Source organism: Calidris pugnax, unplaced genomic scaffold, assembly GCF_001431845.1.
Source record: "Calidris pugnax isolate Ruff unplaced genomic scaffold, ASM143184v1 scaffold429, whole genome shotgun sequence".
NCBI classification, from domain to species: Eukaryota; Metazoa; Chordata; class Aves; order Charadriiformes; family Scolopacidae; genus Calidris; species Calidris pugnax.
In genome coordinates, this window is record NW_015091306.1 from 107,088 (window position 1) to 131,826 (window position 24,739).

Below are 24,739 nucleotides of genomic sequence, written 5' to 3' on the forward strand. Positions count from 1 at the left end.
ATCCCAGAGGGGCCAGGCTGTCCCCCGGGGTGTCAGAAAGGGGAGAAAAAACTAGAACCAGTAACGCAGCTGGGGGGGGATAAGGAGAGTGTGGGCAGCCACTGGTGTCCCCGCCGGGGGGTCCCGGGGGGGTCAGGGAAGGCCTGCTCACTGCTCGTCCTACCGACGCAGGCAGGGGTTGGGGGGGGAAGGCTAAAAACATTGAAAATCTAGTCTATTTGAAAACAATGGCATGCAATGCAGGCCCCCGGGGGAGACCTGCGCTGTTCCCTTTGTCAGAAACTGGCCGAATGGGGCTGGGGAGCGGCCGCAGCCGCGGGGTCGGGGCAGGGCAGGGCACAGAACAAGGATCATTTTCCAAAGCGGGTTCCTCAGGTGGGAAAAGCTTCAGGAAAATCATCGTGGAGCCACTTTCGAGGGGATCTGAGGTCTTTAAGATTTTAAAAATAAACCAGCAGTCTGTACATTTTGGGGTTTTTTTGTTTTTGGATTAAACTGGGCTGCTCATACACCCCCAGCAATTCTCAGATTTCAGAGCAGAGGGAGAGGTGAAACAAACTCCTTTTTGGGCACCTTATCGGTAACAAAACTTAGTCCCTGCTTAACTCTCTGCCATCCCTCAGGAAGTGGAAAGCACATGTTTAGGTAGTGTAAGCCTTTTTCCTTTTATTTAGAATACCCTCTTTGTTTAAACAATATTCCCCCCCCAGATACAAAGTTCGGCCAGTAAAGATTACATGGAAACTGGAACACGCATCGTATGGAATTACAAGATGCACCGGATGAGGAAGTTTAAAAACTTTCCGAGCGAAAAGTAGAACAAAGAAGAAGAAAAAAAAAACCAAAAAAAAAAAAAAAAAGGAAAAAAAAAAAAAGTCTCCTAACATTTTCCCAAAGGTTTCACTCTCCTGTCACACACACTCTCCAAATGACAGCTTAGCAAATTCAACTCTGCAAAAGAAAACAGAGCCACGTCAATGGAGGGGAGAGAAAAGCCAGCCTGGAGGACACCGACCGCACCGGGGCCTGGGGGGACCTGGGGCTGCAGCCCCCACTCACCTATGTCAGCTTCTTGGCTTTGTTGTAGAGCGAATCCACTACTTTGCTCATGTTCTGAATAGTCTCGAGGGCAGCTTCATAGGTTTTGTCTACGGGGGGTTCGTCGAAGATGATGAGGACTCCCTCGCCTTGGTCAAGGATGCCTGGGGACACAAAGCCGGCGTTAAGGCTCGACGGATCCCACCTTCCAGACTGCAGGAATTTGGGGGGGGTCCACCCAGCAAACTGGTCGGCTGTGGTGGGTTTGGAAGGGGCTCACGGGTTGTACGTGGCTGACTGGTTTTTGCCTGGACTGTGCTAACAGTACCTTACCCAAGAGAAAAATAAAACACATCCTTGAGAGGGGCTGAGAAGATGCCCAGGAGATGCTTGTGCCTGCGCAGTCCCCAACAGCCACCTTCCTCCCCAGCCCCCTGTGCTCAGCACAACACCAGGGCAAGGCAAAAATGAGGTTATTTTATAATTAAACCGTTTCCAGGTGCCAGATGGACACTGCAGCTGGGATCTGTGATTTTTGAGTGATTCTCTAACCAGCCATTCATCCTGCTCAGCGAGATCAGGAGGGGCCTTCTACATCGATGCTAGGGACAATGTAAACAAGAACGGGGGCAGGTTCCTCCTGGAAGCCCCTACAACCCCAAACCCATCAGCTCTGCCACGTGGGTGCCCCCCACCAGCACACAGAACGCCCTTGGCATAAATCATCAGGGAGAAGTGACCATATATTCAAGTAAGATCTTCCTGGACCCACCAGTGGGGCTCTCAACCACCCTTGGATGCAGCCGCAGCAAGGAAGGGCTTCCCCAGCCCCCTGTGCTCAGCACAACACCAGGGCAAGGCAAAAATGAGGTTATTTTATAATTAAACCGTTTCCAGGTGCCAGATGGACACTGCAGCTGGGATCTGTGATTTTTGAGTGATTCTCTAACCAGCCATTCATCCTGCTCAGCGAGATCAGGAGGGGCCTTCTACATCGATGCTAGGGACAATGTAAACAAGAACGGGGGCAGGTTCCTCCTGGAAGCCCCTACAACCCCAAACCCATCAGCTCTGCCACGTGGGTGCCCCCCACCAGCACACAGAACGCCCTTGGCATAAATCATCAGGGAGAAGTGACCATATATTCAAGTAAGATCTTCCTGGACCCACCAGTGGGGCTCTCAACCACCCTTGGATGCAGCCGCAGCAAGGAAGGGCTTAACAGGTGGTTTCTAATTTGTGAGAAATTAAGCCTGGAGCTTAACGAAGGCAGATGGAGCAACAGGAAACGACCTCCACAGCAAGAGTAACAAATAAACTCACTGCTCTTGCCTGTTAACCTGCAGCAGAGGGGTCTGAGGAGGATGCTCGGGGCTCAGGGCTGTGATGGTGACGAGGGATCTGCCCCCAGTTTGCTCACACCCCGCCTGCCCTCGGGCAGCAAAGCAGCCAAGGGGGAAGGGTGCACAGACTCACCGTGAAATTTCTTGTCCAAGATCATCTGTGACAGTTTCCTTTCTACCTCAGCCTGAAATTGAAGCAGAAAAATGTAAAGTTTCCCAGAACTATATAAAGAAATGTGAATATTATGACTCCCAACAGCCCTGGCGGGATATAAGCGCTGCTTAAAAGGAGTTATTTTATCCCTGAACTCTGTGTCAGTGCAGATCTCTCTTGCACACTGCTCTGAGACTGCCAGATGCTTTAGATGACACAGGAGATGAAGCAGTAGCTTTCCTCGTGTTCTGCAGGAGCTGGTGTATCTGTCTCTCCCCACAGGCATTGCTCGTTAGGGATTTGGAGCATTAAAGCTCGGTTCAGCAAATATTTAGTCAAGTGTTGGCCAAGCTGACCTCCTGCCCAGCCCAGGCAAGGCCCCCGAGCCAGCTCCTCTCCTGCTCTTTGGACAGAGGACACAGAGCTGCAGTTAAACAACTGCAGACCAGCTTTTACTCAAAACTATTAAATTTGTGTTAAACACCAGGGCAAGACGAGGAAGAGACTGCAGAAGTGGAAGAGGAGGATGGATAACGTAACGACCATAAAGGCTGAGCTCAGGACAGTTCCAAACCTCCGGCAATAAAGGACAAAAGCACTTTGGGATGCAACTGGCTTGGCCTACAGTGGATTTTCCTAAAACTTAATCTGATTGGGATTATCTGTAAAGCACTTACTGCAAGAGTCAACATGACATACGCATCCCTAATGGAAGTTCACAGTGATTAGCTGGATCCCGTGTGTTAAGGGTCTGAGAGAGATTCCTCTGAGCACGCTCACCAGGATTAAATGCAGGTCATGGGGGAAGACCCAGATGGTCACGACACGAGCTGCTCCTACAGCAGAGGAAATCCTGTCTCTCAGAGAAACCAAGTGCTAACACGGGGAGTAACATCCCTAACATGGGGAGTAACACCCCTGCGAAGGAAGGGGATGCTACAGCAAAGCCTTAGCGCAGAGGAAGCCGGTCTGGTGACCCCTGGAAACTGTCTGTGTTGAAGTTAAGATCCCCAGAGCACTATCTGCCTGTAAATGCTGTGGAGCTGCCCTGTCAGGTTTAATAGCCCACGTTTATTTCCCAGTGGCAAACGCCATTTGACCTCAATTCCTTTCCCCTCTGAAGACGCGTCACTGATTTCTAGTGATGTCCTTACCTTTGAGAGCTTGATGAGGCTGGATATGTGTTCAATCTATAAGAGAGACCAACAGAGTTTAGTAAATCTCTAGCTGTAGGTTTGACACACGCCATGGGGGTGTGGGGTTCTGCCCCAGAACAGCTCAAGGGCCTGTAAACACACCAGCCCAAAAATCTCCAATGGCCTTCTCCATTCTGCAGCTCCATGTCCTTCAGATTTCATACCCATTTTTAACCAAAGATGGACTAGACACCTCAAGCCGTTTCACTCTGAAATAACATTTTTTCTCTCCAAGATTATTGCAGCTTTACCCACACTCTGTCAGAGCCCTTGAAAGCCAAACACCTTCAGTGTTTAAAGCACGTCCACCTTTCAATGCGTGTAGCAAAACAGGTGGAAAGGGACTCTGGAATGTGGTTTTCCAAAGCTCCCCTCAGCCCCCTCCTTATCATTTTTCAGCTGAACGTGACGAACCCTGAGCTCTGGAAGTGCTGAGTAGCTCTCAGTAAGATTTATTCTCCACGGGAACAAGTCCCCCAGCCCCCAGCAGCAGGGGACAGGGGTACCACCACGTCGCTGTGCTCGCTGGCAACATTTACCTGTACTCTGGAGAAGGGTTCGATGACTCTGATCAGATTCTGTTCCAATAAGTTATCGTAGAGCTTAGCCAGGTGAGTGTTTATGATGGGGTCGTCCCTGAGCTCCACCTTGTAGTCTGTCAGAGCCTGTGGGGGGCACAGAGGGAAGAAATAATTCGGGTAGCACCAGGTCTCATATCTTTCAAGGCCCTCTGAGGGTGAAAACCTTGACTTCAGCAAGGCTTTTGACACGGTCTCCCATCACATCCTCATTGGGAAACTAAGGCAGTGTGGGCTGGAGGAGGGGACAGTGAGGTGGATTGAGAACTGGCTGTGACAGGACCCAAAGGGTAATGACTCATGGAGCAGGTTCAAGTTGGAGGCCTGTAACCAGTGGTGTCCCCCAGGGTCCATACTTGGTCCAGTGCTGCTCAATATATTCATCAGTGACCTGGAGGAGGGGACAGAGTGTATCCTCAGCAAGTTTGCTGATGATACCAAACTGGGAGGGGTGGCTGACACCCCAGAGGGCTGTGCTGCCATCCAGTGTGACCTGGACAGGCTGGAGAGCTGGGCAAGGAAGAACCTCATGAGGTTCAACAAGGAAAAGTGCAGGATCCTGCACCTGGGGAAGAAGAATGTCAGGCACCAGTACAGGTTAGGGGTGGACCTGCTGGAGACAAGTTCTGAAGAGAAAGATCTAGGGGTCCTGGTGGACAATGTGCAGTGTGCTCTTGTGGCCAAGAGGCCAATGGGATCCTGGGCTGCGGAGGGAAGAGTGTGGCCAGCAGGTCAAGGGAGGTCATTGTCCCCCTCTACTCTGCACTGGGGAGGCCACAACTGGAATCCTATGTCCAGTTCTGGGCTCCCCAGTTCAAGAGGGACAGGGAACTGCTGGAGAGAGTCCAGCGAAGGGCAACGAAGATGATTCAAGGATTGGAGCATCTCCCTTATGAAGAAAGACTGAGAGAGCTGGGGCTCTTCACCCTGGAGAAGAGAAGGCTGAGGGGAGACCTTCTTCATGCTTCCAAGGATCTCAAGGGCGGGTTGAAGGAGGAGGGAGCCAGACTCTTCTCAGTGGTTCCCAGTGAGAGGACGAGGGGCAACGGGCACAAGTTGGAACATAAAGGGCTCCACTTGAATATGAGGAAAAACTTCTTCACAGTGAGGGTGGCAGAGCCCTGGCAGAGGCTGCCCAGGGAGGGCCCTTCCTTCCCTGCCCAGCAAAGCATCAGTGGTTAATCCAATCCCACAACTCAGCTAAAAGGCCAGGAGGTCACGACAGCCTGGCAGCCCTTCAAGCACCGTGCAGCAACTGCCTTTCATCTTTATGCTGCCGAAGCTCGACAAGCAGAGCCACTGGTGGACGCTCAGGACAGCACGGCAGGATCGTTTCCTGACATGGGAATACTCTCCCTTATCTCTGTGGAATTCTTGCTGAAGCCAGGAAAAGAAATGAGGAAGGTACACAGCCCAGTGAACAGCACCAAAAGTTCAGGAAACTGCTTATGAGTTGGCTCTCCAAAATAATAATAATTTTAAAAAAACCCTCAAAGAACCCCCCAAACAGATGAACTCCCCCGGTTTCAAGCAAGATACCACTCCCCATCCTGCAAAACCCCAAGCAGTTGATTATTGTAAGGTGTCTGCTTGACACACTCTTGCTTTCCATGAATGTTTTTATGGTTTCCTGCTGGGGGACGTAACAGCTCCTACAACTTCCCAAACCCGGCATTTCTGAGCGTTTTTGTCCAACCAGGTCCCCTTTTTCTGTCTCCTGACTCACCTTCTCAAAATCTGCCAACGACCGGTTCTTACTGGCCTGTGCCACACATTTTAGTGCTTCTGTCTGCAGAGAAAGAAAACGAGAGCAGGGTTATTTTTCTGGCTGCTCCTCTCAGTGTTATCACGCCAACTGTGCAGCGTCTTGAAAACGTGCTTAAGCAGCAAAAGGGGAATGTTCCTCTTCCTACAGAGCCCTGTCAGTGCTGCTTCCACACGGGCAGAGCCAGGACAGCTGCTAATAAGGAGAACATGCAGAACAGCTGCAGGACACAGCGTGAAATCAGCTTCAGGGAGACAAAGAACTCAAGTCTTGCAAGGTCTGAGAACACCAGCTGCAGCCCCTATCGGGTTGCAGGTTGGGAGCTTGACACAGCTTTTAAGGAAAGTGCACATTTGGGCACATGTTTAATGAAGGTGGCCATTCTCAGCCCCTAAGCTGTGTTTCTCCCCTCCAGCAGGTCACATTTCCTCTGCTGAGCAGCAGAAGGATGGCACAAGTCCTAGGGACACCCTGTCACAGACGGCATCGGGAGGTGTTTCTTGCCTGCCCCACAATTGCCAAAACAAAGCAAAAGACTCGGCCACGAACTACCATATTTAAACTAAACAGAATAGTAACACCCCCAGAAGAACAGTTTCTGAGTGGTGAGAGGAACAAGTGCATGAGACAATAGAATCATCATAGAATGGTTTGGGTTGGGAGGGACCTTAAAGCCCCCCCAGCGCCACCCCCTGCCCTGGGCAGGGACACCTCCCACCACACCAGGTTGCTCCAAGCCCCCTCCAACCTGCCCTTGAACCCCTCCAGGGATGGGGAGATCTTTTCACCTCTTGAACTCTACCAGCTCCTTGGCTTTCAGCTCTTTCCAGCTCTGCCCTTTACCTCTCCTCCCATCAGCAATGACTTCCAAGCAGGCCGACCCACTGCCCAGCTCTCCACAGGAGCTGGAGGAAGACTTTTTTTCCCCTTTACCATCATATTTTGCAGCTCCAGGTCCCTGGGTGACTGCCTTTGCCAGCGTGAGCCCAGCAGTGTGTCTTTGCTGTGCTCAAGTGAAGGGAGCACCAGGACTTCTAAAACACAGCTCTGTGTTGGGTCATGGAATGGTTTGGGTGGGAAGGGACCTTAAAGCCCCCCCAGTGCCACCCCCTGCCCTGGGCAGGGACACCTCCCACCACACCAGGTTGCTCCAAGCCCCCCCCAACCTGCCCTTGAACCCCTCCAGGGATGGGGCAGCCACAGCTTCTCTGGCCAACCTGGGCCAGTGCAAGCAGGACAACCTGGTGGCTGTGGTGCACAAGGCTCAGGCTTCTGCTGCCATGTCCCCCACCAAGCTGTCCCCCCGCTTTCTCTCTGTTCCCCAGGCTCAGTTTCCACAGCTGCAGCAGGAACCCTCTGTCTCAGGAGGAGATCACAGGGAGCAGCTGAGATTTTCCTCTGAAAAGGAGCCTCCAGCCCAGCTGCCGCTCGGGGGAAGGGGATGAAGCAGGACTGGGGCTGCCCTTTGTGATCCTGCAGGGATAACGCAGGGATATCCCCGCTCCAGACTCTTCCATGCACGTGTGCTCACTGACCTGCTCTGCTAAAGAGCTTCCCTGACCCTCTGTGAGGTAGGAGAGCATTAGCTCCTGCGTCAAAGTAAATAGCTGGCTGACCAAAGCCACCGAGGGCACGGGTGTGTAAGCCTGGCGCAGACCCTGGCACGCTTGGCTTTTGGCCCTGGGCTTCACATAAGCATCCCTGGATTTAATACGGGGGTGGCACTCACTCGCAGACTGGCAAGTCAACACGTTAGAATAAACAGTTGATTTAACAGCTCCCCAGCTGCCCGGCCTCCACCTTACAGACATCTAGGTCTCAAGCTGCTCTGCCATGAATGGATCTTTCAGGACTTGCTACAACACAAGCGAAAAGAATGAGAAACTTGGATTTAAATAGATGAGATCCATGGCTGCAGAGCAGCTGGTGAGGGCCGAGACGGGAGCACCTTATGGCATCAGGCATTTAGGAGTTCATAAAGAAAACAGGGAGGAGAAAAACAGAAAATAAAGCAAGCAGGCCAGATTCTCAGGTTGTGAAAATCCCTGTATTCCCTTTGAAGGCAACTGACTTTTGGTAATTACTTCTGGTAATTTAATCAGTCCTGGATCTTGTTCGGGACACTCAGCAGTGAAGGGTATTTCAGTATGAAAAGACCAAAGTATCTGACTAACAGAACCCCACAATATTCTCAGAGATAATAGGAAGATAGAAAGGATGAAGTTTCTATACCTGTCTTCCTGCATACCGCAGAGCAAGCTTCCCACTCACTAACGCTTGCACATCTTCTGGGCTAGAGAGGGAGGGAGAATTACTTCTGGTAATTTAATCCGTCCTGGATCTTGTTCAGGACACTCAGCAGCGAAGGGTATTTTGGTATGAAAAGACCAAAGTATCTGACTAACAGAACCCCACAATATTCTCAGAGATAATAGGAAGATAGAAAGGATGAAGTTTCTATACCTGTCTTCCTGCATACCGCAGAGCAAGCTTCCCACTCACTAACGCTTGCACATCTTCTGGGCTAGAGAGGGAGGGAAGAGAGCATTTATTCAACAACACGGTCAGCTTAAATCGAAGCGCGTCTCAAAAATTCCCAATTAATGGCAAATTACTACAATTCAAGTAACATCATATCGCAAGCATCGATTAGTTCATAAATAATTAATGGCAAATTACTACAATTCAATCATATCGCAAGCATCGATTAGTTCATAAAGACAGACAAACAGCAAGCTCGTCTGCTTGAGTTCTTTCATTAGTAGAGGGTCTTATAAACAAAAAGCCTTCCCCATTTAAATATAGGAAGTGTTCTTCGCAGAACCATTTGCCACGTACATGTTCAGCATGATTTTGCACAGCAACATGTATTTCAGCGCAGTGATGGCTTTTGGGTTGTCAATTGAATCATATCCCTCAAACGCCTCGTAAAAATATGAATAGGCTGTTTTCCAGTCCTTCTCTTCTGCTGCATGAATAATACCTGTGGAGAGGAACAAACAGGAGAGCAGCAGAGTCAATTCTGAACGTCACTGGAAGAAGACAGAGCAATTTGGTTGCCTGGTGCTTTATCCGGTACTTCAGGAAAGAGATTTCTTTCCTTCTGTGTCCCCCTTTACCTTATCTCTGGCAGAAAATCATCCGTGCCCTCTCTTAAGGGGAATTGTTAAGAAAGGCAAGTTTGGGGCACTTTAGGTAAGTGCCTGCAAATCAGGTCAGGGCCATTACAGTTACACTAACGTGGTGTAACGCTGTAGTGCCTGGGGAGGTTACGGACCCTCCATCACTGGAGGTTTTTAAAACAGGCTGAAAAAAAATGTCTCAGGAACAATGTAATTAGAGCTGATGCTGCCTTCAGGCAGCTGGGCAGAGGAGTGGGTATCTTGCGGTCCCACCTAGAACCATTTTCTGTGATTCACTCAGGAAAGAACAAATACCAGTCAAGTGATGCACGGTGACAAGCCCTGGGCTCTCCCCTCCCGCTGCAGGGCCTTACCTGACTGCATGTCTAACGCCGCCTGCAGCTTGGGAGGGCAGTAGATGGCGTTGGCCGTAGTCCGCGCTGAGGTTAAGGCTGCTCTTGCTTTTGGCAGGTTGCTCAGGGCATGGTAAGTCTTACTTTCTAACAGCTGCACTTCCACCAGCAACGCCTTGTCGTCCATCTTTTTCAATTCCCGAAGGAGCTGGGAGCCTAGCAGAGGGGAAGAACGAGAGAGAACCTTTGTGATGGCTGAATATGAGCCGGCCGTGTGCCCAGGACTTTGTGACCTGCTCTGCAGCCACTACCAACAACTACACAAACCAAGTTCTTCCAGACAACAACTTTCTTCCCCCCACAGCAGCTCTGGCTTAGAGGAACGATACCAAGCTGTGTGGTGTTGTCGATACACCAGAGGGATGGGATGTCATCCAAAAGGACCTGGACAGGCTGGAGAGGTGGGCCCAGGTGAACCTCATGAGGTTCAACAAGAGCAAGTGCAGGGTTCTGCACCCACGCCAGAACAATCCTCACCATCAGTACAGACCAGGGGATGAGGTATCAGAAAGCAGCCCTGAGGAAAGGGACTTGGGGGTTACACAAACCAAGTTCTTCCAGACAACAACTTTCTTCCCCCCACAGCAGCTCTGGCTTAGAGGAAGGGGGGCTCAGCTCACACAACCTGTTCTTCCAAGGAGAAACAAAGGAGAGGAAATGATAGTGGGTCAGTGTCAGTCCACAGCTGGAGAAGAAGTTCTGGCTGCCCCATCCCTGGAGGTCGGACTAGATGACCTTTGGAGGTCCCTTCCGGCCTGGACCATTCTATGATTCTATGAGGTATTAGAAAGCAACCCCAAGCAGAGGAGGGCCTGCTCCAAGGACAGGCTGAGGGAGCTGGGGTTGTTCAGCCTGGAGAAGAGGAGGCTCTGGGGAGACCTAATAGCAGCCTTCCAGTACCTGAGGGGAGCTACAGGAAGGCTGGGGAGAGCCTGTTTAGAAAGGGCTGCAGTGACAGGACGAGGGGCAATGGCTTCAAGCTGGAGGGGAACAGATTTGGTATTAGAAAGCAACCCCAAGGAAAGGGACTTGGTGGGTGTTGGTGGGTGAGAAGCTCAACAGGAGCCGGCAGTGGGCACTGGCAGCCCAGAAAGCCAACCCCATCCTGGGCTGCATCAAGAGAAGTGTGGCCAGCAGGTTGTGGGGGTGATTCTACCCCTCTGCTCTGCGCTGGTGAGACCGTGAGGACAGAAAGAGCCAGCCTCAGACAGCTCTTCCCCTTCTTTCTGCCCACTACCAACTAAAGAGCTAATTTTCCCAGGACAACAGTGTGATTTACTGCTCAGGTTCACAGCTCCGAGCAAACCAGCAGAACTGCCCACTCCCCCATCCTTCCCCTAGGGTGGGACCTGAGGATTTTCAAGCAACTCCTAAGAATATGGGATGAGGAGGGAATGTTTTAAGCACAAGATATCTACAGATCAAATTTAGGAGGTAGGAATGGATCGCCTAAGAAATTATTTAAACTGGCACATTGAAGCCGTGTGAGGACAGAAAGAGCCAGCCTCAGAAAGCTCTTCCCCTTCTTTCTGCCCACTACCAACTAAAGAGCTAACTTGGGGCAAGCAGATGAGAACTTCATCCTCACTTGCTCTATTAGATACCGAAAACCACAGCTGAGACTGGGTAATGAGGTGGAAGAGAATGGTCTCTCCCCAGAAACACCCCACAGACACTCTCTGCTTGCACCCACTCCCCTCTTGACCAGTCCCACAGCAGTGCTAGTGCACATCGATATCTCAATGGGGCCTCAAGAGAGGCTGTCCTACAGCTACAGGCCTTCACAACCCCCTAAGCTGTCCCACCAGCATTAATTTAATAAAGCACAGCTTTGCAGCGTGGACTCTCATTAGTTTAAATCCGAGTTCATTATATATCCATATGCAAATGACTTCCAACTTGATACTGAATTCCATGTATCAGAGCACTTGATATTCTGATCAGACACAAGTCACCCAGGTGACCTGGGACGTGACACACTCGTGCCACCAGACTGTTTAAGAAGTTACAGGTCCCTGGTGAGGCATCACCACTGCCTGGGCGAGCACTTCTGTCCATTGTGTCTGCCACCTCCCCATGGACAGACAGCACTCAGCAGAAAGCCAAGGCTGGGTTGTGCAGTTCAGATGGTCACTCTGGTGACCCTTTCCCAGGACAACAGTGTGATTTACTGCTCAGGTTCACAGCTCCGAGCAAACCAGCAGAACTGCCCACTCCCCCATCCTTCCCCTAGGGTGGGACCTGAGGATTTTCAAGCAACTCCTAAGAATATGGGATGAGGAGGGAATGTTTTAAGCACAAGATATCTACAGATCAAATCTAGGAGGCAGGAATGGATCACCTAAGGAATTATTTAAACTGGCACATTGAAGCCGTGTGAGGACAGAAAGAGCCAGCCTCAGACAGCTCTTCCCCTTCTTTCTGCCCACTACCAACTAAAGAGCTAATTTGGGGCAAGCAGATGAGAACCTCATCCTCACTTGCTCTGCTTAGACACTGAAAACCACAGCTGAGACTGGGTAATGAGGTGGAAGAGAATGGTCTCTCCCCATAAACACCCCACAGACACTCTCTGCTTGCACCTACTCCCCTCTTGACCTGTCACACAGAGGTGCTAGTGCACATCGATATCTCGATGGAGCCTCAAGAGAGGCTGTCCTACAGCTACAGGCCTTCACAACCCCCTAAGCTGTCCCACCAGCATTAATTTAATAAAGCACAGCTTTGCAGCGTGGACTCTCATTAGTTTAAATCCGAGTTCATTATATATCCATATGCAAATGACTTCCAACTTGATACTGAATTCCATGTATCAGAGCACTTGATATTCTGATCAGACACAAGTCACCCAGGTGACCTGGGACGTGACACACTCGTGCCACCAGACTGTTTAAGAAGTTACAGGTCCCTGGTGAGGCATCACCACTGCCTGGGCGAGCACTTCTGTCCATGTCACGGAGCAGTCTGTGTAAACACCCTTCAGCCAGCTCAAACCTCATCACACCTTACCCCAGTCATTTGCAGAACGAGCATTTGTAAAGCCCCGGAGGGAGCTGGGCCCTGTAAGAATGACCTGCTTTGTGGCAGAGCAGGAGAGTTCACATGGTTCATTACCATATCTCAGGTGGTGCAGGAGCAAATTCTGAAAGCCTTTCGACTGCTTCACATCAGCTTGTCTAATTACATCCTTAGAGGTTTGCCATTTCCCAGCGTTTCTACTGCTTTTACTGAGGCTGCGTTTGAGCACACTGGAAAAAGGTGGTTTCTCCCTCCGACCTCTGACCACAGCAGCATATACTCTGTATGGTCCAGCAGGAGCCAAACCTGAGGGCCTTCAGCTGGATACAGCTCCTCTTTGCTTCCAAAATTATTTAAGATGAACAAATGACGATGAACAAAGAGGTGTCTAAAAGCATTTTATCACCAAGTCATAGCACAAGATGGCAGAGCTGGTCCAGCACTGAGAAATCAATGCCCAAGTCCTACCAAACTTATGAAGGAACACGAATGACGTAGGGGATCATTTTCCTCCTCAGCCTCGGGACTAATGACAAAGCAAAGAGCTACCACCACCTTGTGGAGACTCACCCAGCTGCAGCGCTTCCTGGTACCTCTTGGTGTCGAAGTACAAAGAGACCAGCCTGGCCTGGGGAACAGAAAAGGAACTGCTGTGAGGAAAGCCAGAGAGAGGTAGCACAGATTTATTTTGCTAAATGAAACTTCATTAAATTAGTTTCTATTCATTACTTCATACGGCCCATTTCTGCAAGATCTAACATTTGGAAGATTGGGTCGTTTAAACACAAGGGGTAAAATCCTGCTTATTCAAGGAAAATCACTAACTTTGGTGTAATTTTTATTGCCCATCCATGACATGTACAAAGATCCAGACAACACACCACAAGTTCCTCACAAATTGGAGAGCCACCAAGCTGGGGAGGGGGCTGGAGAACAAGTCACACGAGGAGAGGCTGAGGGAACTGGGCATGTTTAGTTTGGAGAAGAGGAGGCTGCGGGGAGACCTCATTGCCCTCTACAGCTCCCTGAAAGGAGGGTGGAGAGAGGTGGGGGTTGGCCTCTTCTCCCAAGGGAATAATGACAGGAGCAGAGGAAATGGTCTGAAGTTGGGGCAGGGGAGGTTTAGATGAGATCTTAGGAAGAATGACTATCTTGTGAGGGTGGTCAGGTGGTGGAAGAGAGTGCCTGGGGAGGTGGTGAATTCAACCACCCTGGAGGGATTTAAGGAACATGTAGACGTGGCACTTCAGGGCATGCTCTAGTGCCTGAGATTGTGGGGGCCTTTTGCATGTGTGTGGTTGGACCCTGTGATCTCAGAGGTCCTTTCTAACCATGAAGATTCTGTGACCTCTATAGCTATTAAATCTGATAAAGGGAAGACGTTATCACACAGGTTTGGGATCCACACTGTAACCTACCTCCAGAGCCTGGCGTAGGAAAGTCCTCTTCTCTGATTTGGCCCATTCAATACACTCTAAACACAGGTCAACCTTTAAGGGAACAGAAAGAAATGTATAAACCCTTCTTCTGCCTCTCTTTAAAACAGCAGTATGGTTCAACCCCTTCCTACAGAGCAACAAAAATACAACAAAGCCTGAATCCCCACAATGTAGTTGGAGAAAAGAAGCTGTTCCTGTGTGAACAGCAGCATCTCTAAGCATCAAATTAGCTTTACTCTGAAATGAGCCTGGAGATCAGCCTTCATCCTTAGTGCCTACCCCAAACTGCTCCAAACGACACCTTTAATAAGGTGCAGTTCCCCAAGAACTGTGCCTCAACTGCAGATTTAGTGGCTCCTCCTCAGCGAGGACTCCCTGATCGCCCCACACCACACACTTCAGCCTCGGGCTGCATCATGCTGACACCAGAGTCTACGCTCACAGAAATGTTGCACAAAATGATAGAAAACAGTTAAATCGTGCTACATGTTTTCATATTCTATCTGCTAGATTAACTTCCTGCACTTTGTAACAACGTTCACAGTATTATCCCGCTTCTAATACGCTCTGCAAGAGAAAGTGAAGTTCAGAAGACAAACAAAGGCTCAGTTTAAGCTTTAACCATCACAAGAAAACCCAAGAGACCACCTTCTTTGATTCCTCCTCTGAAGCACTCTGCTTCCAATAACTTTTTTCTGACCAACAGGGACAATCCTCCCACACTGGAATATGAAAATAAAGATTTGGCTCCCAAAGTTTCACCGGTAAAAATGACTGCTGAAATCCTAAGGGCATTTCTTAAACAGCTGTGGGTTTGTTTGAAATAAAAACATCTGGGTACAGCAGAACCGATCCCGCCTGCGGGCAAGGGATGAACTGAAAGGCTTTGAGGTCCCTTCCAGCGCGTTTCGCACCATTTCCTTTATAGACAGAGAGAGATCTGTATTTTCAAATGCTCTAGAAAGGAAGGAAAACGCAGTGCACGTGTTTTAGGGCCAAAATATGTCAGATCCCGTGTAACTTAGAATTATAAAGCACCAGAGGTGCCAGCTCCACTATTTACAGCCGAGTCAGGTGCCAGGAGCCAGTCAGTGACACTGGATGGTTTATTTGTTACTTCAGAGCAGAGTAAAGGAACTCAATGGCTTCTCAAATTTTTAAGACTGCTGAGGTTCCCTTGATGAATAAAGCAGGCACCTTCCACCCCAATTAGAAGCGGGTGTCGATTTAATCCTGGCCAATAATACACAGTAAGTCATCCCGAGGTGCTCGGCTCAGGAATGCCTTTTCCCAAAAATCTCTGGACTATGGGTCTTTCTGGAGCAGCTCCGGAGCTCTGCTGCACTGCAGGACCTGTCAGCCCCTCGTCGCTGCTTATTAAATGGGGACAATTTATGATAAGCCATTATGAAGCTGCAATTCATTGCACTGTGATAGCTGGAGCATTAGGAGCCGGAGAAATCTCCGATTTCATTGCTTTACTGGGCTCTTGGGAGCCTTCTTCATCTAAGTTACACCGAGGAAGCAAGTGTCCCTCTGAACATTGCTGAAAGCACTCAGGATTCCTGCATCACGAACCTCACAGGTCAGGTGGTGTAATTCCTTAAGATTTTGGCTTCTGAATACACTTGAAAGTGAATGTTTTGACTAACTGGGCCACTTCTCCATCACTGTTCCTCCAAGTTCTTCCCCTGCCATAAAACGCCACCTTTTGGGACTGCATCCCAAAGTTTTTTTACACCATTTACACCAAGTTACCTTTAGAAAAATCTGAAGCCACTGACTGATTCTCTCTTGAGCCCTTTAGGGGTTTCCTTCTCACCTGCACATCCCAACCCCACTCCCCTTGATCTCTTCTGTCTGTCCATCACTGAAGGATGATGCTTCCGCACTGATTTGGCCCCTCAGAACCTCTTGGAGTAAAGAAGAGGGGCAAAAGAGTCTGTCCATCACTGAAGGATGATACACTGATTTGGCCCCTCAGAACCTCTTGGAGGCTAGAATTTGCCAATCACTGTGGGTTCAATGTTATAAAGTAACTCTATCCGAGGGAGCTAATGAGAACAGAGTAAATCCTCACTGGGAGCTATCTTGGACTGAATGGGTTTTCCAGTGGAGAAGTTAATCCACTGGAAGTAGTTTACATTTGGTAACTGCAAAACATTGTCCACTCCCACTTCAGAAGGAGCTTTCAAGCCTCAGAATGCCTCTGTTGAGTAAGATGCCACTGCACTGTGTCCCCACACAATACACCTTGATGGCTCCAGGTGAGAGATGCTAAATAATCCTCAGCATCTTGAGAGGCCGGAGAGTTGGGACTGTGTGAACCTCATGAAGTTCAACCAGGCCAGGCTAGAATTTGCCAATCACTGTGGGTTCAATGTTATAAAGTAACTCTATCCGAGGGAGCTAATGAGAACAGAGTAAATCCTCACTGGGAGCTATCTTGGACTGAATGGGTTTTCCAGTGGAGAAGTTAATCCACTGGAAGTAGTTTACATTTGGTAACTGCAAAACATTGTCCACTCCCACTTCAGAAGGAGCTTTCAAGCCTCAGAATGCCTCTGTTGAGTAAGATGCCACTGCACTGTGTCCCCACACAATACACCTTCATGTCTCCAGGTGAGAGAAGCTAAATAATCCCCCACACCCTGGGATGCATCCCCAGCCCCGTGGCCAGCAGGGCCAGGGGGGGATTCTGCCCCTCTGCTCCGCTCTGGGGAGACCCCCCCAGTGCTGCCTCCAGCTCTGGGGCCACCACCAGCAGAAGGACATGGAGCTGTTGGAGCGGGGCCAGAGGAGGCCCCGGAGATGCTGGGAGGGCTGGAGCCCCTCTGCTGGGAGGGGGGGCTGAGAGAGTTGGGGGGTTCAGCCTGGAGAAGAGAAGGCTCCGGGGAGACCTTGGAGCCCCTTCCAGTCCCTCAAGGGGCTCCAGGAGAGATGGGGAGGGACTCTGGATGAGGGAGGGGAGCCCTAGGAGGAGGGGGAAGGGTTTGACCCTGCAAGAGGGGAGATGGAGCTGAGATGTGGGGAAGAACTTGTTTGGTGTGAGGGTGGTGAGAGCCTGGCCCAGGTTGCCCAGAGAAGCTGTGGCTGCCCCATCCCTGGAGGGGTTCAAGGACAGGTTGGAGGGGGCCTGGAGCAACCTGGTGTGGTGGGAGGTGTCCCTGCCCAGGGCAGGAGGGTCAAACTTGATGATCTTTAAGGTCCCTTCCAACCTGAACCATTCTATGACTCTATCTAATCACACCAACTCCTGACCTGACCTCGAACGGTCCCTCCTCTAGCTCTGGGCCATCACACACTGTCCCCACTGTTCCACTGGACCGAGCTCACTGGGACAGGCGTTGCTCCTCTCACACCCCCAACACTAATCACACCACAAACTACTACTAATGCTGTGTGCCTAACACAAATCTAAGAAAAATGCCCAGGGGGAGAGTTACTTCTAACCTGGAACAGATTGAGGCTTGCGGAAAAACATGAGCAAATTAAATTATCTGAAGTTTTATTAATATGTACAAATGCACTAAATGAATGTTTCCTGACATGAATAATCATTCAGTGTGAAGCAAAGTAGGTCAGATAATGGTGTTAGAGGGTTTTGAGGAATGCAGAAGCACTGAAATGTGAATCTCACCTCCTGTCCTGTTGCAGCCTCCATGTCGAGGAAGAGATCGAGCAGGGACCGGACTAAACGGGCTGCCTTTGCTTTGCTGATGGAGTTCAGGAAGGGTCGGACGTACTTCAGGAGCCCTCCCAGCTCTGTAGGCAAGAAAAACCCAAGAGTGAAGCACAACGGCACGGCCAAAAGTCCCACCACAGCTGGAGCACTCGACACGTCCGTACACAGCGGTATTTATTACAGCAAACAATTTCTAAGCAGTCTCTCAACATCATTTATGGGAAAAGGGTGATAAACATCCCCCGAAGGAAGGCCTCGCAGTAAACAGGGGGCTGGCAAAGGCCAGGGCTGGGCTCTGCTCTTCCCCCCACTGCAGTTCACCCAATTATAACCCCATTTGTAACTGCACTTGCCTCGGGCACGTTTTAAAAACATAAGCATCTGCTAAACGCTTTGAGATTTTTCTGTAAAACAGGCAACGGAGTTTTATAGTTTAAGTATGTTTTTATTAACTCACAGTTTGAGGTTTTAATCTGCCATACCTAAGCCAGTCAGATACGCTCCACTACTGAATAAAGGACATTTCTAACACTTCAACTACCCACACTACCCAGTTAGACCTTACCTTACCCAACTAGTTTTCTGTTTCTACTAGTCTCCTTAGTTTACAGTTACAAAACTAGTCTCAAGCTCACAAAAGAAAAAATCTTTATGAAGAAATACACTAAAAATGTCATTTTTAGGGCAGGAATGTCACGGCAGTTTCAGGACTCGTGGGAGCAGAAGGGAGTTGAGTGCTGGAACCACAGAGCACAAGTCAAAAGTCTTCTCCTGCCCTAAAGAACATGGGACCAGGTCACTGAGACACGTGTTCACAGCCAGGGAAGGTGATCCCTGCAGCAGCCGAGCCGGAGCAGGGCTCGGGGCCGACTCACAAAGCCATGGGGTCACACGTGGAAATCACCCCTTGGTTACTCCAGAATTTTAAGCCTCCCCCAACCATCAGCCAGATCTCACACTACCATCTTTACAGGAGTTGGTAGTAAAAAAAACAAACAACAAAACAAAACCTGTAATGAGTATTTCAGGACTCTTCAATATATTCTATACCAAACTAAACTAAGACACTAATTTTATTTCAATTAGTATTAAGAGGAGCATCTATAGAATTTCAGTTTTGGAGGATTCCAATAAAAACAGATGAAAACAAGGTTTCTTTCGTATTTCACTTAGCAGTAATGCTAAATAATTTTTGTAAGAATAATTTTAATAATTACATAAAATTATTCCTTACATTTTTAAGTTTCTCAACCTGTTTATTTTTAAAGTTTAATCAAGCCCAATACAGCTCATTTCTTCCGTTAAGAAGTGGGACTCCCAGCGTGTTCCAATCCAGTTGCTCATGGTGATGGAGTGCCATTTTTATACATCTGAAAGCAGAGTTTTAGAACAAATGGAACTTTTCTGGAGTGCGCCCTGAATCCTTAGAGGAGCCTTATTTTCCAAACAGCAGAGCAACAAACCCCCACTCTTCCTGCAATGAACCACTCAGACTTTGTACAGGGAATAAAACAAGACGCTACGACCGCCATGCCTAAGATTTCATGAAAATTTTACTTTCTGAGAATAAATGGGCAGTTTTTTCTAGAACTGAGACACTAATACTGGAATATTGAAGAATGAGCACTGCTGACTGATGGTTTCAATCAGCTTTTACTCGACAAGGAAAACTTTACTGACTTCACCCACAGATGATGACTTCACCCACACTGCCTGCCTTCTGAGGAGCGCTCGATCTGCAGCACCACTCGGGGAGGCAAAACCCCATCATTTTAACCAAACGCTTTGGTTTCACACACAGTAAACAAACCACCATGACAGCAGCTTCCAACACATCCGTTTTGTGGAGCTACTCTCACGTATCACTCCTCTCGACGTGACCTGACAAAGGTGGGCTCCAGATCACCCTGTTGGGCTCAGAAGAGAAGCTGGAGCTGCCCAGAAGCTGGTTCTTGTGCTCTTCCCTTGAAAACACCACACAACACCAGGAATAAGTCTGCTTCTTAGCAGGCCACACCACTGCAACCTCAGCTTTGAGCTCTGTAACTAAGAATTTGCCGATTTTTGTCCACCTTATCAAGGCAGCAAGACTCTCTCCAAGCTCCATCAAAATTTGCCGATTTTTGTCCAGCTTATCAAGGCAGCAAGACTCTCTCCAAGCTCCATCAGCTCCCAGTTACTACAAGGTACCTTCTTACTGGGCATCGCGGCATTACACCCGCTCCTCAAGGCCAACTGAGTCAAGGTTTTAGCACACAACGTGCTCTTCCACACAGGAAAGCAACTTTAGAAGAAAAGAATGGGGAAAAAAACCCAAAAAACACACAAAATACACTGCAGTGCTTGTCCCTGTACTGACTCGCTCAACAGCAGCCCAAGAATTCCCCAGAAAGCAGGATCAACAATTAGAATATCCCTACATTTTGCAAACTACACTTTTAGAGGTGCAAGCTCAAAGTTCCCATAGAAATTTCTCTTTCCTACCAACGTAACTGTCACCTATTTTTAGGATTATGGTTTTTTTTGTTTTTTTTTAAAGTAAATGCAGTGCTTGGTAATGGTGTGATTGACAGCTCTAGAGAAGTGATGAGCAGGCTCTGTGGAAAATGAAGGCTGCAGCTCATCCTCAGAGAAAGCACTTCCCCCAGCTAACGTGCCACGAACCTGGATCCCTCAGCCCAGGTATTCCCAGTTTTAAACAATGCTATAAAAATCTAGAGCTGTCCTAGAAAAAAAAAAAAAAAAGTAATTAATCTACCAGTTCAATCCTTAATCTCTATCAAGCAGATAAAGAGGGTCATTTGTAGTATTATTATTATTATTATTATTTTAAGCAAAAGCTGTAGTTCACTAGAGGTTAGTCCTCTACAACCTACAGATTGATTTTACACCCCCAGCCAGTCAGCACCACAGCAGTTGTAATGTTCAAACCCCACCAAGCTGCAGCTGATGTTTTCCTGAGGCTGCAGCTCATGGACCCTTTCTTCTCCCCAGAAAGGCTGGAGAGCAGCCCTGAGGAGAAGGACTTGGGGGTGCTCGTGGATGAGAAGCTTGACCTGAGCTGGTAAATCCTGGGCTGCATCAAAAGAAGCATGGCCAGCAGGTCACGGGAGGTGATTCTGCCCCTCTGCTCTGGGGAGACCCCACCTGGAGTCCTGTGTCCAACTTTGGAGTCCTCAGCACAGGAAGGACATGGATCTGTTGGAACGGGTCCAGTGGAGGGCCACGAGGATGATCAGAGGGATGGAGCACCTCTGCTATGGAGACAGGCTGAGAGAGCTGGGGTTGTTCAGCCTGGAGAAGGCTCCAGGGAGACCTTGGAGCCTCTTCCAATATCTGAAAGGCCTCCAGGAGAGATGGGGAGGGACTCTGGACCAGGGAGGGGAGCCCTAGGAGAAGGGGTAATGGCTTTAAATTGAAAAGAGGGGAGAATTAGATTAGATACTAGGAATAACTTCTTTGCTGTGAGGGTGGTGAGAGCCTGGCCCAGGTTGCCCCGAGAAGCTGTGGCTGCCCCATCCCTGGAGGGGTTCAAGGCCAGGTTGGAGGGGGCTTGGAGCAACCTGGTGTGGTGGGAGGTGTCCCTGCCCAGGGCAGGGGGGTTGGAACTTGGTGATCTTTAAGGTCCCTTCCAACTCTAACCACTCTATGATTCTATGATCTCAGGGTAATTACCAGTTGAAAGTAGCCAATGAGCCACCACAACACCTCGACTCTGTCAAAGAAATTCCACCAGCTGAAACAAAAACATCTGCAGTGAGAGCTACAGTGATATCCGTTTCATTTGGGCCAGAAAATGCACAATCTCAGCAATTCCCTCATTAGATTAAGCAGCACTGGAGTTGCTCCCCTCCGATACGAAAACCCACGTGTCTTTGGGAACAGTTGGCCCTGGTGAAGAAGCTGCTGCCCCTGACTGTCACTCCCACCAGCCTACTGCACCCTAGACAGCACATGGAGAGAGAAGGTGACAGTGTCTTTCCCACAGGACTGGCACATCTCTACACTGTGGTAGCTCCTTTCTTCATCCCCAGCTTCACTGCAGAAGGCACAATGTGATCTCACTCCCATCTACACACACACACAGCTGCCCTCTTCATGTCACTAAACTAATTTTCTTCTGTTCAGACTCTAGTTGCTCTGCAGCTTGGTGTTCCCTTGACACACATACGTGGTCTTGATGTCATCATTACTAATCACTTAGCCTTCCCCTTAAAAAAAATAAATAAAACTATTAGCTACCCACCCTCTGAGAATACACTGAAGTTCTTTAAACTTCTGTAAGACTTCAGCTCAACTCAAAACTCCAAGTTCTGCAGCCATAAGGAGGCTGTCGTGCACCCAACAACCCTTCTCTCTGGCCGTGGGCACCAGAAGCACAGCCACACATTCACCTGGAGAGACTTTTTTGATGATTTCCCCCTTTTTAGCCCAAACACACACATCTCCCTTGGTACAGGAGTAAAGCCATCTTTAGTTATCTCCACAGAAGCAAACATGAGAGTGCAAAGGGCACCCAAACACCGCAGACACCTCTGAGCTAATTGATTTGAGGTCCTGTAATACTCAATTAGAGAAACAGGCCCTAGTACAGCTGGGGCTGTACTTCCTTTGTCCTGCCCCACACTCTTACTGTAGAAGAGATAAGTCATGTGGTGAAAGGGCTTCTTTTTCTCCACTGACTACAAAAGCAATCCACACAAGGAAACCACACATGGACATCCAGAGAGAGGTGAGATGAAGAGCACCTTTGTCTCCAGCACCACTCTACCTGCAAACAATCTACTCCATCGCAAGCTCCGTTCAATTACAAATCATGGGGGCATCAGTGTCTGAACATCCAAACACGGGCAGACGGGGGTAGATCAGTTAAATGCCCAAATCAAAATAGATGTTTGCAAAGACTGGGCAGTAGGACACCAAGTGTGTGTTTCAGAACAAATATAAAACCATGCTCCTGACCTCCTGCTGTCTGAGACCTCACACTGCTTTCCACGAACGACTCTAACGTTAGATCTGCCATCCCAGTCGGATTTCAGTTCAGTTTGATTAAACCTTCTGCTGGTCTGTGTTCCTCAACCAGTCTCAGGCTGCTAAAAGCACACCCGCTTCACCTCCCATCCTGAATTATTGCTGTGCACAGATAGAAAACATCAGGGCCACACCACGGCCACCGAGAGAACGCTCTTTGTCCGGAGGCGGTGTATCAGCTCCCAAAACGCTCGAGGTGAAAGGTGCTCCAGAAAAGGCAAGAGAGTTCTTCAGGAAAAGAAACAAAACTAAACTGCTGAGTACAAATTAACAAACACACTGCCTCGAGCTCTCCAGGAAACACAAGACACGAAGAGATTCAACTCAAAAATGGTTGAATAGAGAACTTCATTTCTGTCCTTTCACACATTCACAATAGAAGGACTGTCGGAGCCAGGGCAGGGATTTTCTGATGTAATGTTTCAGCAGACAAATCAATTAATTGAGAAAGAAGCTGCTGGTGAGAAAGGACTTTGGGGGACAAATTTTCCAATTTGAAATCAGGCTCTGAGATTATTAAAAACAAAACGAGAGAAACTTCACAAACCTGACAACTTAACCAAACTTCAGTCATTTGTACTAAAACGGCCAGATGTCAAAGGGTCATAACCTAACCTGTCCAAGGCATCAGCAATCTTTTGGAACACCGGGCCAAGTAACACGAGATTAATATTTTATGTTGTTTATCTAGTTTTTTTAGTTTCTGCCCCGTCTCTGAGAGAACACTTCCTGCCAAAATCTGCTTTTACTCCCCTTCCATTAAAGAGGCGAGATCCATTTGAGTGTGCCTTACCCGGTACCTCAGTTACTTATTTCAGGCTCACCTTCTGCCTGCCCGGTCTTGGCCAAAAGCGACCCCAGCTCCAGGATGCTCTGCTCTTTGACTTGCACCGCTTCCTCATCATTTTCCTGGACATCTCGCTTCACTAGAGAAAAAAAAAAAAAAAAAGTGGAAAAGTTACCTTTAATGCTATTTCAGTTCGAAGATAATCGTTACTAGTCAGCTCCTGGAAAGGCACCAAAATAAAGTAACTGTTGTAACAGGCAGCAGTGAATTCAGGCCTGTGAGATCTGGAAAACAGATTATGTGGGAAGTTTAAACGCAGAGCGTATAGAGCGCGCTTCATCTGTACCTCACCAAGGCTTTCATCCAGCTGACAGATACGACCGCACGCCCCGACTTGAATACAACTGAAGTTCTGAAGCAGTCTCATTAAGCTTGTCCAGCTGTTCCAAGTTTTATTTTTTAAAAAAAACACCACCACACAAGAGACCCCTCTCCCACTGAAGGCACAAAACCAACTAAAAGAAACTTAATGGGATTTCCGGGGTTGGGATTTCTGATGTTGCCGCTTTGTGCGTTACGCTACGATCCTGCGGGCAGAACGCAGCACCAGGACAGGATGGGCTGGGAGAGCAGGGAGCGTTTCGCTCGGGAGGGGATGAGGTGTTGGAGCTGCTGCAGGAGTCAGCGCTCCTTCCACACCAAACTCTGACCATCTAATTCTCACTCTGCACCAACGTGAGTAACTCCAGCTCTGAAGGAGGTAGAAAGGCCAAATGACATCAGGCAGAACCAGACCTGTGTTTACACAACAGCAATTTCATATAAGTTACGCACAAATTAACACACTTTCTTCCCCGCCACCTGCCACCCTGTAAATATCCATCTCCGCCATCCCCTGGGAGGGTGAGTTCCTCCCAACTTCTACCCAAACAAAGCCAAAATCCACTGCCCAGCTCTACGGAGGGAACCAAACTCCTCCACGCTGCCCCTGAGCACAGACTGTGGCTTTCAGTCCCCACCGTTTAACACACACAGTGTCAAAAACCAAGTAACTTTGCTCTCCAGAAGAGAAATTCCACAGCAACGCTCCCTGCACCGCTCCAACTTCCACCGACCGGCAACACGAGCTGCTGCTCCCAACCGAGCCTGACCCAAGAGCAGGCTGTAGGT

The 24,739-nt window shown here is 49.0% G+C and overlaps 1 protein-coding gene across 1 annotated transcript; it reads right to left on the reverse strand.

The window, feature by feature from the left end:
* Window positions 1-646: 646 nt before the first annotated feature.
* Window positions 647-23,709, reverse strand: PSMD11 (proteasome 26S subunit, non-ATPase 11). Its single transcript, XM_014960880.1, has 13 exons — window positions 23,607-23,709; window positions 17,707-17,831; window positions 14,046-14,117; window positions 13,198-13,255; window positions 9,571-9,765; window positions 8,913-9,057; window positions 8,538-8,598; window positions 6,036-6,098; window positions 4,271-4,396; window positions 3,690-3,725; window positions 2,515-2,566; window positions 1,060-1,202; window positions 647-951 (listed from the first exon to the last, which is right to left on the reverse strand). Exons 2-12 carry the CDS (start codon window positions 17,728-17,730, stop codon window positions 1,060-1,062), a joined length of 975 nt encoding a protein of 324 aa, XP_014816366.1. The 5' UTR covers window positions 17,731-17,831; window positions 23,607-23,709; the 3' UTR covers window positions 647-951.
* Window positions 23,710-24,739: the final 1,030 nt, after the last annotated feature.

Coding starts and splice junctions, on each gene's coding strand:
- PSMD11 (XM_014960880.1), bottom strand. CDS start 17,730: ATGGAGGCTGCAACAGGACAGGAG. Junction 2,567..3,689: donor GCCTCATCAAGCTCTCAAAG/GTAAGGACATCA, acceptor CTTCAATTTCAG/GCTGAGGTAGAAAGGAAACT. Junction 1,203..2,514: donor CTTGGACAAGAAATTTCACG/GTGAGTCTGTGC, acceptor TTGTGTCCCCAG/GCATCCTTGACCAAGGCGAG.